The following is a 14854-nucleotide window of genomic DNA, read 5'->3' as shown; positions in this document are numbered from 1 at the left end:
GAGCCATACATCAGCTTTCAGCAGCGGGACACACCTCTAAAATCGGAGCAGTTCACGGAATGAGGCCGCATTGCTCTCTCTCTCCCTCTTTCCCCCTCTTTCTCTCTCCCTCTTTCTCTCTTTCTCTTTCTTTCTCTCTCTCTTCCTCCCTCTTTTTCTCCCTCCTTCTCTTTCCCTCTCTCTCTCTTTTTCTCAGTCTCTCTTTTTCTTTTTCCCTCTCTTCTCTCTCTCTCTCCCTCTCTTTTTCTCTCTCTCTGTCTTTCTCTCTCTTTTTTCTCTCTCTCTCCCTTTTTCCCTCTCTCTCTCTTCTCCCTCTCTTTTCCTCTCTCTCTTTCTCTTTTCCTCTCTCTCTTTCTCTCTCTTTTTCCCTCTCTTCTCTCTCTCTCTTTTTCTCTCTCTCTCTCTCTCTCCCTTTTTCTTTTTCCCTCTCTCTCTCTCCTCTCTCTTCTATCTCTTCTCTCTCTCCCCTTCTCTCTCTTTTCTCTCGCTCTCTTTTCTCTCTCTTTTCTCTCTCCTCTTTCTCAGACCTGGCGATGATCAGCTGATGCGGTCACTTGACGGAATCAGCTGACACTATAAGTAGAGCGGTGAGGTCGGCTTTTTACCGCCCGGCCGGCTAAACTATCAGCTGATGCTGTCGGACAGGAGTCTGCACAGAAGTGTGTAGTTTTTTGGGGGTTTTTTGCACTGATGCATCAGCTGATTGTATAAAAGCCGTTTATACAATCAGCTGCTGTGTCATGTGATTCAGGCCCTTGAACCTGACACATCATCTGATCGCTTTGCCTTCCAGCAAACCGATCAGATGACATTGGATCCAGATTGGACGGCGCAGGACCCTTGACACAGGATTACTGCGGAGGGGGGTTCTTTATTTCAATAAAGATAGAGTCATTAATTGTGTTGTGTTTTATTTCTAATACTAATATTTTTCTGTGTGTGTTTTTTTTTATCTGTACTAGAAATTCATGGTGGCCATGTCTAATATTGGCGTGACACAATGAATTTCGGGCTTAGGGCCAGTTGATAATATACAGCTAGCCCTAACCCCATTATTACCCAGGGAGCCACCCGTCACCAGGGCAGCTGGAAGAGTTGGATACAGCGCCAGAAGATGGCGCTTCTATGAAAGCACCATTTTCTGGGGCAGCTGCGGACTGCAATTCGCAGCAGGGGTGCCCAGAAAGCTTGGCACCCTGAGCTGCGGATTCCAATCCCCAGCTGCCTACTTGTACCTGGCTGGACACAAAAATTGGGCGAAGCCCACGTCATTTTTTTTTTTAATTATTTCATGTAATTCATGAAATAATTAAAAAAAAAAAAAAAAAAAAAGGGCTTCCCTATATTTTTGGTTCCCAGCCGGGTAAAAATAGGCAGCTGGGGGTTGGGGGCAGCCCGTGGCTGCCTGTTGTACTTGGCTAGCATACAAAAACATGGCGACGCCCACGTAATTTTTTTGGGGGGCAAAAAACTCCTGCATACAGTCCTGGATGGAGTATGCTGAGCCTTGTAGTTCTGCAGCCGCTGTCTGCTGTCTGTCTGTATGGAGGAGAGCAGACAGCAGCTGCAGAACTACAAGGCTCAGCATGCTCCATTCACTAGTGTATGCAGGAGAGCAGGCAGCAGCTGCAGAACTACATTGCTCAACATACACCATCCAGGACTGTATGCAGGAGTTTTTTGCCCCCCCCCAAAAAAAATGACGTGGGCTTCGCCATATTTTTGTATGCTAGCCAGGTACAGCAGGCAGTTACTGCTGCCCCCAATCCCCAGCTGCCTATTTGTACCCGGCTTGGAACTAAAAAAATAGGGAAGCCCTTTTTTTAATTATTTCATGAATTTCATGAAATAAGTAAAAAAAAAATTGACATAGGCTTCGCCCCATTTTTGTGTCCAGCCAGGTACAACTAAGCAGCTGTGGATTGGAATCCTCAGCACAGGTTGGCTCAAGGATTCTGGGCACCTCTGCTGCGAATTGCAGTCCGCAGCCGCCCCAGAAAATAGCGCTTTCATAGAAGCGCCATCATCTGGCGCTGAATCCAACTCTTCCAGCAGCACTGAAGCCGGGTGGCTTGCTGGGTAATAATGAGTTAATACTAGCTTTGTTTTACTAGCTAGTATTAAGCCAGAGATTCTTAATGTCAGGCAAGTTTGACCCGGCCAATAAGAATCTCCAATAAAGGGTTAAAAAAAAAGACACCACACAGAGAAAAAATACTTTAATAGAAATAAATACACAGACACATTAGAGACTCCATGTTTATTACTCCCTGTCAGCCCTCCACGATTCTGCTATTCTGTCTTCTTTCGCCTTCTACCCATGCAGCTCTGCTACATCAGACAGCACTGCATGGGAGGAAGGCACTGCTGCTTCCCGTGCAGTCTCTTCACTCAGTGAGTGAGCAGAAGCTGCGGGCTGTAAGCGGTGACGTCACCGCTGACAGGCGGGTTATCATAGCAACGGTGCTCCGATCATGTGATTCCCGCTGCCGCTATTCACCGGCTGTGGCATCTAGTCCCTGCATGTGGGATGACTTTGTAAAGAGCGCAGACATGCATGGACGGGGAAGCCGGTCATGTGCCAGAGCATCTCGCCGGTAAAAGGACATGCTCAAACGAGCACCGCTTACTGGAGAGATGCACTGACAGGACCTAGCATGACATCTAGCCATGTGACAAGTCTGTAACCAATGAGACAATAGACACGTGACTGGTCACATGCTATTTTGACATCACGATAGGTCCTATCATCAGTGCTGGTTACCGGGAGGATGCAGCAATTATCAGAAGGAAAAGCGGCAGGAGACAGAGTGCAGGATGCGTTGCGGGGACCTGTAAGTGTTATGGCAATGTTTATTAACTGTATTTGTACATCTATAATGTGTTTTTATGTGTTTGTGTTTGCCTTCCATTGTTTTCAATGGAGTTCGAGTGGTTCGTCGAACGGTTCGTCGAACAGGGCCTCCGTTCGACGAACCAAACCGAACTCGAACGCCAGAGGGGTGGCTCATCTCTAGTCATCAGCACAGACTGACACTTTACTATCAATCCCATCCACAAGGTAATTAGTGAAGAGATTAATATTCACGTACAAAAAAAACTATTAAAAACTCGGATAAAACCCTTACCCAAAAAATCGGTCCATTTTTGTCATACGTCTGAATGAGCCCTAGGACTGCACTAAACATCTTCATCTTTCATTTTTAGAAGTGCTAGTCCTCAGACTTTTTAATCACTTTCTTATAAATTACTTGCTTCATTTATTTCTTATTGATTTTGTACAGACTGAGCTGTGTTATGAATACTGTGAAATTAATATTAATCTATACTTTGTTTCCTGTGATTGAAACATTTTCTTTCTTATGTTGACTCAGATACGGGTTTGGGCACGTAAGGAAGTAATCAAGAAAGGAAATGCAAATTTTTCTTTGGATATCGTGGGGCCAATTCTTTCTTTTATGGAGGATCTATTAAATGTGACGTATCCTTTAAGAAAAACAGGTGGGGCTTGTTCTCCATTTAAGTTTTGCATAATTACATATAAACACTGTACAGTATGTCTCCTTTACAGTGAACATGCCATCAGTTCCATGCTGCCCCAATCACAGGCAGCCTTACAAAGTCTTACTCGAAAATACTTCTAGAGAAATCATGATTGTAAAAAGACTGGGTAAGCGGGAAGGTGTCCTCTGGTCATCTCCATTTTGGCCTCTCCTTCTCTGGCTCTGAATTATTTAAAGCCCCTAATAACCCCATAGCAATAGCAAGAGCAGTTACCCAAATGGAGAGGAATAGGTAAATTAGCAGGGTAAAGAATAAAATATAAGTTTTAATATTTATTTTAAAAACAGGGGAAATTCACAGACAATATACACATCTAGTGATAATCTGATACTGGAGAAGGTTACGAGAAACCAGAAGGTCAACTGACCTGTATCGGAATAGACACCAAAAGCCTACTAACAATATTAAACTGCCGAGGCTAACAAAAGCCCTCTTGTGTAAGGCAAATAAATGAAAAAGTCTCACTGGTATCTCTTTAATCGGTATCCAGTACCGGTATCGTCTACCTCTGCACAAGAGGTGTTTTACTCTTGGCTCTAAATCCAGAAAAGCTCCCCTGTTGAGTTAAGCACGACGAAACGCATAGGAAGACTGGAGTACGCCACCAATGGATCATAATTTGAGGGGTTTGTGGTAGCTAGGTATCAAGTAGCCCCCCCTCTGAGATCCTTTCATCACCAGGAAATTGAACAAAAGAGATACCGGTGAGAAATTTCCATTTATTTGCCTTACACAAGAGGGCTTTTTGTCAGCCTCTGCAGTTTAATATTGTTAGTAGGCTTTTGGTGTCTTTTCCGATACAGGTCAGTTGACCTTCTGGTTTCTCATAACCTTCTCCAGTATCGGATTATCACTAGATGTGTTTATTGTCTGTGAATTTCCTCTGTTAATAAAGTAAATATTAAAAGTTATATTTTATTCTTTACCCTGCTAATTTACCTACCCCTAATAACCCCAGTATCCAATGGCTGTTTAGCCCAACAGATTGTATTTAGTTATATATATATATATATATATATATAAATCTTTTTTTCCTTCAACTTCTGAAAAAATTATTTTTCTAATATGTTTAAAAACATTTGTATTACTTTTTCATAAAATTCTTTGATGTCTTAGACTTTGTACTGAAATACTACATTATTGCAGAATATAAAGTAATTATCAGTCTCCTATGCGGCTTTGCCATAGCTAAGTCTACTGCAGGCAACTCATTGGCACCCTTGGTAGCTGACAGAACTATATAAGTGCCACTGTCGGTGATTTACAGCTGCATCTGTTGGTTAAACAGAATTGTGAGGCTAATGGAATATTTTGAGGCATAAAACTGCTTCTCTATGGATGTAGCATGGAAAATAGAAGCAAAGCTTATGGCGTAGCTTGAGACATAATATGACCTCGCAGTAGATGTGTCATGGACAATATCATTGTCTGGTTTATGGTGTGGCTACACCATAAGAGCTCGCTCACACTGGCGAATAACACCGCTGAGTGCTATCCGTTTGGGTAGCACTCACTCCAATGTTATACTATCAGGCAGTGCCAACCAGTGCTTTTTTTCTCATATAGATTCGTATATGGATACATATCGAACCCATACCACTCAATGGGTGTGTGCAAAACATCGGACTGCACTGGGATGTCATCTGAGTGCAGTCTGATATGCGCCAAGACAGACAATGGAGAATATGGAGATATTAAGCTCTCCATCTTCTCTTCACCTGTGCTCCGATTGATTCTTGCATGTGAGAGATTCGGATCACAAGAAACGGACACTCCGCTCACACTCTAATTAAAGTCTGAGTTGTGTTATTACCATAATCGGCCTGATTCTTTCGCATGAGAGACTATATACAGTGTGAGCAAGCCCTTAGCCTTACAATTCTGCTGTCCATGCCACATCCACAGTTAGATGTTATTACATCTAAAGCCACTACGTGACCTCAACCAACTGGGTCGAGAGTTGTACCAGTTCTCTACAATTACCAGTCAATGTACAATATATGGCTTGTTTCATTAAGACACTTGCTTAGCGGGGTACCCTGATGAAGCTGACTTATGGACAGTGGAAATGCATCTGCTTTCTTACCTCTCAATTGATTCATTTATTTTCCTTGCTTATATAGCGCCATTATATCCTACAGCAATTTACTGACATTATTTCATTGTCTGAATTGGACCTCACAGTCTAGATTCCCTATAAGTATGTCTTTGCTTTGGAATGAGTGTGAAAGTCTTTGTCAGCATCCTTTAAAGTGAATCTGTCACCAGGTTTTTGCTTTCCCATCTGAGAGCACCGTAATGTAGAGACAGAGACCCTGATTCCAGCGATGTGTCACTTACTGAGCTATTTGCTGTCATTTTGATAAAATCAATGTTAACTCTGCTGCAGATCTAGGAGTTTTACAGAGCTCATGAATATGCTGGACTACCAGGCAGTATGCCAAGTAGTCCTCTAATGGTAATCTACTGCTGATTAAACGGTGATTTTACCAAAACTACACTAAGCAGCCTAGTAAGCGACGCATCGCTGGAATCAGGATCTCTGCCCCTACACTATGCTGCTCTCAGACTAGGTGGCAAATATCTGGTGACAGATTCCCTTTAAGCGTCCATTAATTTCTAACCAATTTAATGATGCCAAAATCATCAACCAAAGGTCACGCAAAGAGGTGAAAGTATGATGCAAGAAAAAGCCTATGGAGTTAGTGTTTGTGAAAAACTGTACATGATGGAATTTTTTCAATACTTATATTGAGTTCAACGATCAAAAGTATATAACAATCATGTCTCACTTACCACAGTTTTACCAATGCAGACCCACGATATTATACAACATTGCATGAATTACAGCTCATAGAATAATGAAAACATATGTCCTCTCTTTCAGATCTAGTAGCAATGCCTGACATCGGTGTTGCTGCAATGGAGAACTGGGGATTAATCACCTTTGAAGAAACCTCCTTGATGTATGACCCCAAACTGAAGTTCAGCAATTCTAAGGCCATGACATGCCTGATTGTTGCCCATGAGATAGGACACCAGGCATGTGGTAAAATGTCCCAAATCTTTATTTATTACATTGTCATTTTTAACTCTTAAAAACAAATTAGAACTCAATTCTACTTTCTAAGAAAAAGGATGATTCTCTTTTCATGGATACAAAGTCTTATAAAAAAATGTTTTCCACTACAGTTATATTAATGACCTATTCTAAGGATATAAGAATTGATCTGCAGTACCAAGGAATGGCCACTAAAGAGTGCAACGAGTGCGGAGACGTAGTGTTCTGCTCCATACACTCTTTACATCTGGTAATTGCTGATTAGTGTGAGTGTTGAGTGTTGGATCGCAACTGATATTGGTGACCAATGCTAAGGATTTAGTAGTGGAAAATCCCTTTAAGGGTACGCTCACACGAGCGTAGGAATCAGAAAACCTCATATTGCACTTGGACTAATGTTATTCAATGAGGGAGAGCAGATGGTCAGCTTTTTTCTCATCCAGATTCTGGATGAGAGAAAAGTCACAGCATGCTGCGATTGTCAATGAGAGCCGTGTCACTTGCACCCATACAAGTCTATGGGTGTGAGTGAAACATCGGATTGCACTCAAATGATATCCGAGGACAGTGCGATAATTACATCAGCTGACCATGGAGGAGATGGGTGGGACTAATCCCTTCCTCTCCTCCGCAGCTGTGATCTGATCGCAGGATGCATGACACTCGGCTCACGCTGGCAGCACAGTGGGAGCCGTGGGTCAGTAGTATATTGCATCCAATGCACTCACAGCGCATGCCATACCATTGTGTGAATCCAGCCTGATTATTGAATAAGCCACATAAACCTAGGATGTGATGGCATATTTATAGGATATTCCACCACAGTCTTATTGATGGAGGTGTAACTGGTGATGCCGAGTATGAATTATAGTCTTATTGATGGAGGTGTAACTGGCGATGCCGAGTATGATGTAGCTCTTTGGCCCCTTCAAAGTTTTACTCTTCACCGGTTCCTTTCTGACCTCCTACTTTCCCATTCATGTGAATGAGATGTGCAGAAATATAAGCTTATGCTATAGAAATATAATTAACCCCGTGTAAGGATAGGAATTTTAGTGTCACTACAATAATTCTGCTGCTTATATGTCACGGCCGGGCGGTCGGGCAGACCCAGGAGGTGGATCCACTGGACCGAACTCGAAGATGGTGGTAGGGAGTCCGGCAGCTGAAGCACTGATGGGCAGCAGAACAGTCCGTGCAAGTGAAGGCAGCGGAGGAGTCCCTGGGACCACGGAGTCACAGATGGTAGTCCTGGTGACGTAGCTCAGGTTCGGAAGCCGAGATGATATCAGGCGGGGTCCAGAACCTCAGGAGCGAGATGACGGGTCACCGCAGGGATCCGAGATGGTACGGACTGTCAGATGGCAGACGGACAGTGTGCGGGGTTCAGGATACGGCTGACTGGATGGCGAGGCAGGTACGGCTCTACAAAGAGAGATAGGTGAGTACAGGCACATAAACACCAGGAGACCTGACTCCTAGCTCAGGGAACACGAAGATCAGGCCCCGCCCCCTTGGACAACAACCCCCTTTATACCCAGTACCTGTTCAACCTCATTTCCTGTTAATGGACGCTGGCCCTTTAAGAAAGGGTCAGTGACCGCGCGCGCGCCCTAACGCGCATGCGCGCCGCCCGGGTGCCAGAAGCCAGGGAAGGAGGCTGAGAGGAGGACGCAGGAGAGCCGGCCAGGTCCTGGGAAGCCGTCGGGCGCCGGGATCGGGGACCAGGGGGCCTGGGACGGACGGAATCCGGGGGCTGAGGAGCGGGCAGCGTGGCAGGTGAGCCGGGGAGCGGGGGTGAGGACCCGGGGAGCGTGACAGTACCCCCCCCCCCACGCCCCCCACCCCGCAACCGGGACATGAAGGCACGGATAAGAGGAGTGCCCACGTTCTCCCTGGGCTCCCAAGACCTATCCTCAGGACCATACCCTTCCCAGTCCACCAGGAAGAACTGCCGACCTCGAACAGTCTTCATGGCCACGATATCCCTTACCGCATAGATGTCGTCATCGGCAATAGGTGGAGGGGCCGGACTGGCAGCATCGGAGAAGGGACCAAGGATAACCGGCTTGAGCAGGGAGACGTGGAATGAGTTGGGTATCCTCATCGTGGCCGGGAGCTGTAGCTTGTAGGAAACCTCATTGATCTTGCTGAGGACTTTAAACGGCCCAATGTAGCGAGGACCCAGCTTGTATGATGGTATCTTCAGGCGGACGTACTGGGAAGCAAGCCAGACGAGGTCTCCAGGAGAGAAACACGGAGGGTCCAGACGTCTCTTGTCGGCGTGTCTTTTCATCCGCAGGGAAGCACGCCCAAGGGACGATTTGACAGAGTCCCAAATGTTTGCAAAGTCACGGGCTACTGTATCTGCAGCAGGGACATCCGAAGAGGGGGATACAGGCAATGGGATGGAAGGCTGAAGCCCGTAAACAACATGGAAGGGAGAGCTGGAGGACGACTCACTGAAGTGGTGGTTGTGGGAGAATTCAGCCCAAGGTAGAAGGGCGGACCAGTCGTCATGATGGGCATTGACGTAGTGACGTAAGAAAGAGGTCAAGATTTGATTGACCCTCTCTACCTGGCCATTAGACTGAGGATGGTATGCAGATGAAAAGTCCAGAGTCACTCCCAGATGGTTACAGAGAGCCCTCCAGAAGCGGGAAGTGAACTGAGTTCCTCTGTCTGATACGATGTGTAATGGAAAGCCATGCAAGCGGAAGATGTGTTGTATATAGGCGTCCGCGAGTTCCTGAGCAGAGGGCAGTCCAGCCATAGGGACGAAATGGGCCATTTTAGAGAACCGATCCACCACGACCCATATGACTGTGTGTCCGGATGACAATGGCAAGTCCGTAATAAAGTCCATAGCTATGTGTTGCCACGGAACTGAGGGTATCGGTAGAGGCAGAAGACGGCCATAGGGCAGGTGTTTGGGCGTCTTGTTCCTGGCACAAGAGGAACAGGCAGAGACAAAGGCGGCGACGTCAGTGCGAAGGGATGGCCACCAGTAATGGCGTACAATCGCACCCCATGTTCTCTTCTGGCCTGCATGGCCGGCTGTTTTTGAGGCATGACCCCAGTGTAACACTTTTAGCCTGTCGGTCTCCGAGACATAGGTCTTCCCGGGTGGTATTTGGGCCAGAGTGACGGGAGCCACCGGAACAATCTTGCTAGGAGGGATGATAGGTTGGGTAGTCTCTTCCTCCTGCTCCATGGGCATGAGGGACCTAGACAAGGCATCGGCGCGTACATTCTTGTCCGCGGGTCGGAAGTGGAGCTGGAAGTCAAACCTGGCAAAGAATAAGGACCACCTGGCTTGCCGTGGGTTCAGTCGCTGAGCGGACCGCAGGTATTCCAGGTTCTTGTGGTCCGTGTAGATGGTCACGGGGTACACTGCTCCTTCCAGGAGGTAACGCCACTCCTCCAGAGCTAGTTTGACCGCCAATAATTCTCGGTCACCGATGGTGTAATTCCGTTCAGGTGCTGAGAAGCTCTTAGAAAAAAAAACGCAAGTCACCATCTTCCCGGAGGAGGATTTTTGCATGAGCACTGCTCCGGCTCCTGAGGAGGAGGCATCCACCTCCAAGGTGAACTGGCGGTTTAACTCCGGTCGGTGGAGTACAGGAGAGGAGGCGAAAGCTCGCTTCAAAGAGCAAAACGCGGCGTCGGCCGCAGGTGACCAGTCCTTTGGTTTAGCCTCCTTTTTGGTCAAAGCGGAGAGAGGAGCAGTCAGGGCGGAGAAGTGCGGGATAAACTGGCGGTAGTAGTTGGCGAATCCCAGGAACCGTTGGATTGCCTTCAGTCCAGAAGGAGGAGGCCAGTTGAGTATGGAGGAGACCTTCTTTGGATCCATCTGCAACCCAGTACCCGAGATGATGTATCCCAGGAAAGGAAGAGAAGACTGCTCAAAGACGCACTTCTCATATTTGGCGTAGAGACGATTCTCTCTCAGTCTTTGTAGAACCAGCTTTACGTTCTCTCTGTGGGTCTGGAGGTCCGGAGAGAAGACAAGGATGTCATCCAGATAAACTACTACACAGAGGTAGAGGAGGTCCCGGAAAATGTCGTTCACCAGTTCTTGGAATACGGCAGGAGCGTTACACAGACCGAAGGGCATCACGCAGTATTCGTAGTGCCCGTCGCGAGTATTAAATGCGGTCTTCCATTCGTCCCCAGAGCGGATACGAACTAGGTTGTAGGCACCCCGAAGATCCAGTTTGGTGAACACACGGGCTCCTCTGAGCCGGTCGAACAATTCGGGGATGAGCGGTAGGGGGTACTTGTTTTTTATGGTGATCTGATTCAAGCCCCGGTAGTCAATGCATGGGCGAAGGTCACCCTCTTTCTTCTTAACGAAGAAGAAGCCTGCTCCCGCAGGAGAGGAGGATCTCCGGATGAATCCCTTTGCCAGGCTTTCCGTGATGTATGTGGACATGGCCCTGGTTTCAGCTGGAGACAACGGATATATCCGTCCTCGAGGTGGTGTTGTTCCTGGGAGCAGGTCGATGGCGCAATCGTAGGGACGGTGTGGCGGAAGTACCTCAGACTCCTTCTTGTCAAAAACGTCCGCGAAGGACCAATAGGCCGAGGGCAGTTCCGGTAGGTTCTCTGGAGCCGGGGGACGTCGGATTGGTTGTAGGGACTTTAGACATCTCTCATGACAGGCAGAGCCCCAACGAGTGATTTCGCCAGTACCCCAGCTGACTGATGGTTCGTGTGTCCGCAACCAAGGAAGTCCCAGCAGGATTTGATGGGACATGTGTGGAAGGACGTAGAGAGCGATGTTCTCGGTGTGCAGAGCACCTATACGCAATTCCACCGGCTTGGTGATCCAGGAGATGGTATCAGAGAGGGGTCTCCCATCCACCGAGGCAATCACTAGGGGCGTATCGAGTGGAGTAACAGGCAGCTGGTACTTGTCCACCGTGGCCTGCTGGATAAAATTGCCTGCTGCTCCGGAGTCGAGGTATGCCTCAGCCGTGAAGCGCGTCTCTCCTGTTGACACTTGTACCGTCCACATAACTGGGTCTGAGAGAGTCCCAGCACCTAGGGTGGCCTCTCCTACCAACCCTAGGCTTTGGAGTTTCCCGGCCTTTCCGGACAGGAGCGTAAGAGATGAGTGCCCTCTCCGCAGTAAAAGCAGAGGCCTTTGGCGAGCCGCTCTGCTCTACGTTGGTCAGACTGTCGTACTCGGTCAACCTGCATGGGCTCGTGGACAGGAATCCCAGCTGTTGATGAGTGAGGCACAGAGGACTTCTGTGGAGGAGGGGAGTGCCGTACTGCACGTCTCTCACGATACAGCTCTTTGGAGCGTTCCTGGAAACGAATGTCCACTCGAGTGGCTAGGGCAATCAGGGCATCTAGGGTGGAGGGCACGTCACGGCCCGCCAACTCATCCTTGATGCGACTCGAGAGTCCTTCCCAGAAGGCGGCTGTCAGGGCCTCATTATTCCACCCGAGTTCAGAAGCCAAAGTACGGAAACGGATGGCATATTGGCCCACCGTCAGTGTTCCTTGACGTAGGCGGAGGAGGGATGAAGCAGACGCAGAGGCGCGTCCCGGCTCGTCGAAGGTGCTGCGAAAGGCCTGCAGGAAGTCTTGAAGGTTCTTGGTCATGGGGTCCTCCTTCTCCCACAAGGGGTTCATCCACGCCAGCGCCTCGCCCTCCAGATGAGACATTATAAAGGCGACCTTGGCTTGGTCAGAGGCGAACAGATGTGGCAGCTGCGTGAAATGAAGGGAACACTGGTTTATGAAGCCCCTGCAGGTCTTGGGATCTCCAGCATAACGAGGTGGTGACGCCAAACGGAGACGGGAAGCATCTGAAGAGGCTGCCACTGGTGCGGGAGCCATGGCTTGCCTAGCTGGGGACCTGGGTGCCGCAGGCGTCATTGATGCTTGTAACGTGTACAGGCGGGTGTCCACGGAGGTCATAAATTGCAACATGCGGGTCTGGACTTCATGCTGACGTTGGAGTTCCTCTTGCAAGGCCGCTAGTGCTGCAGCGGGATCCATGGCCTGATCTTACTGTCACGGCCGGGCGGTCGGGCAGACCCAGGAGGTGGATCCACTGGACCGAACTCGAAGATGGTGGTAGGGAGTCCGGCAGCTGAAGCACTGATGGGCAGCAGAACAGTCCGTGCAAGTGAAGGCAGCGGAGGAGTCCCTGGGACCACGGAGTCACAGATGGTAGTCCTGGTGACGTAGCTCAGGTTCGGAAGCCGAGATGATATCAGGCGGGGTCCGGAACCTCAGGAGCGAGATGACGGGTCACCGCAGGGATCCGAGATGGTACGGACTGTCAGATGGCAGACGGACAGTGTGCGGGGTTCAGGATACGGCTGACTGGATGGCGAGGCAGGTACGGCTCTACAAAGAGAGATAGGTGAGTACAGGCACATAAACACCAGGAGACCTGACTCCTAGCTCAGGGAACACGAAGATCAGGCCCCGCCCCCTTGGACAACAACCCCCTTTATACCCAGTACCTGTTCAACCTCATTTCCTGTTAATGGACGCTGGCCCTTTAAGAAAGGGTCAGTGACCGCGCGCGCGCCCTAACGCGCATGCGCGCCGCCCGGGTGCCAGAAGCCAGGGAAGGAGGCTGAGAGGAGGACGCAGGAGAGCCGGCCAGGTCCTGGGAAGCCGTCGGGCGCCGGGATCGGGGACCAGGGGGCCTGGGACGGACGGAATCCGGGGGCTGAGGAGCGGGCAGCGTGGCAGGTGAGCCGGGGAGCGGGGGTGAGGACCCGGGGAGCGTGACATTATAGATATAATGTGTAAAGTCAGACTGTTCAAATAGATGAATGTTTGCAGATATAGAGGTGTTTGTTGCTAGCAAATGAGATGTGAATATTGCAATTTTTTGTGCTTTGGGAAACACTTGAATTCTCACCATCTCTACATAAGCTCTCATTCTCACTGTAGCAAGTCACACAAGCATTATATGCACAATGGCCGATTTCTGGGTCTGTAAGCCTTTGACAGCATGACCTCGACTGAGGAATAGCTACACTTTATCATGAACACTCTTCAGTATAATGTATCTACCATAAACTGGTATATATTAGCGTTCTATTGGATTTAGATTTGGGTTAGGATTATTTAATGTAAAAAAGGAAGATTGTATTTTGCAACGAGTATGTATTTAACCCCTTCCCGACATTGGATATACCGGTATGTCCTATTTTGCAGTGTGTCCTGGCTATTGTGCGGGCAAAGAAGCTGTGGACACATGGTCGCCGCCTTAATGAGAACCAAGCTCAGGCTGTCACAGCCAAGGCCTTTTCCTAACACAAAAAAACACCAAAAAGGAGCCAAGACAAATGATATGTGCACACACAGAATGTGGTGAGCCTTCCTCATAAAGATGGCTGCAGCCGAGGTGCAAGATGCTGATGTCACAGCCACTCAACCTCCACACTAGAGGGGAGGGGCGGCTGCTTAGCATAAGACATGCACACTAATAAGGCTTGCACTGGGAGCTAAACTAATATCTCACTATTTGAGGTATGGCACATTTTATCCATTTTTGCAGGATGTGTGTGGACCTTTTGAATTCAGGTGGTTAAATGGTGAGCCTGTCATGTGTTATGTACTCATAGTGCTAACTGACCCGCCTGGACCTGGTGTTGTGCGTCATTTATAGGCCATTATTCAGACACTGTGCGTCTCGTGTATCCGTGCGAGATGCACTTATATAGTGCTGTTTTGCCCGCCTGACCTGGGTTTCTGGCGTCATTTATAGGTCACAGTTCAGACACTGTGCATTTCACTCATTATATGATGGGCTCCCAGTGCAAGCCTTATTAGTGTGGATGTCTTATGCTAAGCAGCCGCCCCTCCCCCCTAATGTGGAGGTTGAGTGGCTGTGACATCAGCATCTTGCACCTCGGCTGCAGCCATCTTTATGAGGAAGGCTCACCACATTCTGTGTGTGCACATATCATTTGTCTTGGCTCCTTTTTGGTGTTTTTTTGATGTAGTTTTTTGTGGTTTTTCTAACTAATTCAGTGTAGGGACTCGCAAGTGTGAGAATCCTTGACGAACGGATTGCGAGCTTACATATTTTGGGCCAAAATATAAACTAATATCTCACTATTTGAGGTATGGCACATTTTATCCATTTTTGCAGGATGTGTGTGGACCTTTTGAATTCAGGTGGTTAAATGGTGAGCCTGTCATGTGTTATGTACTCATAGTGCTAACTGACCCGCCTGGACCTGGTGT

The 14854-nt window shown here is 48.2% G+C and overlaps 1 protein-coding gene across 1 annotated transcript in view; it reads left to right on the top strand.

Annotated features, from left to right (window-relative positions):
* The window catches only part of LVRN (laeverin), a 237581-nt gene that overhangs the window by 84744 nt on the left and 137983 nt on the right, over positions 1–14854 (top strand). The window contains exons 4-5 of the mRNA XM_075341890.1: positions 3375–3501; positions 6452–6606. Of these exons, the coding sequence (XP_075198005.1) occupies positions 3375–3501; positions 6452–6606 (282 nt within the window). The remainder of the gene's footprint in view (positions 1–3374; positions 3502–6451; positions 6607–14854) is intronic.

The sequence above is a fragment of the Anomaloglossus baeobatrachus genome, chromosome 1, assembly GCF_048569485.1.
Source record: "Anomaloglossus baeobatrachus isolate aAnoBae1 chromosome 1, aAnoBae1.hap1, whole genome shotgun sequence".
NCBI classification, from domain to species: Eukaryota; Metazoa; Chordata; class Amphibia; order Anura; family Aromobatidae; genus Anomaloglossus; species Anomaloglossus baeobatrachus.
Note: the sequence above shows the minus strand (reverse complement) of the source record. Positions and strands in the feature narration are given on the sequence as shown.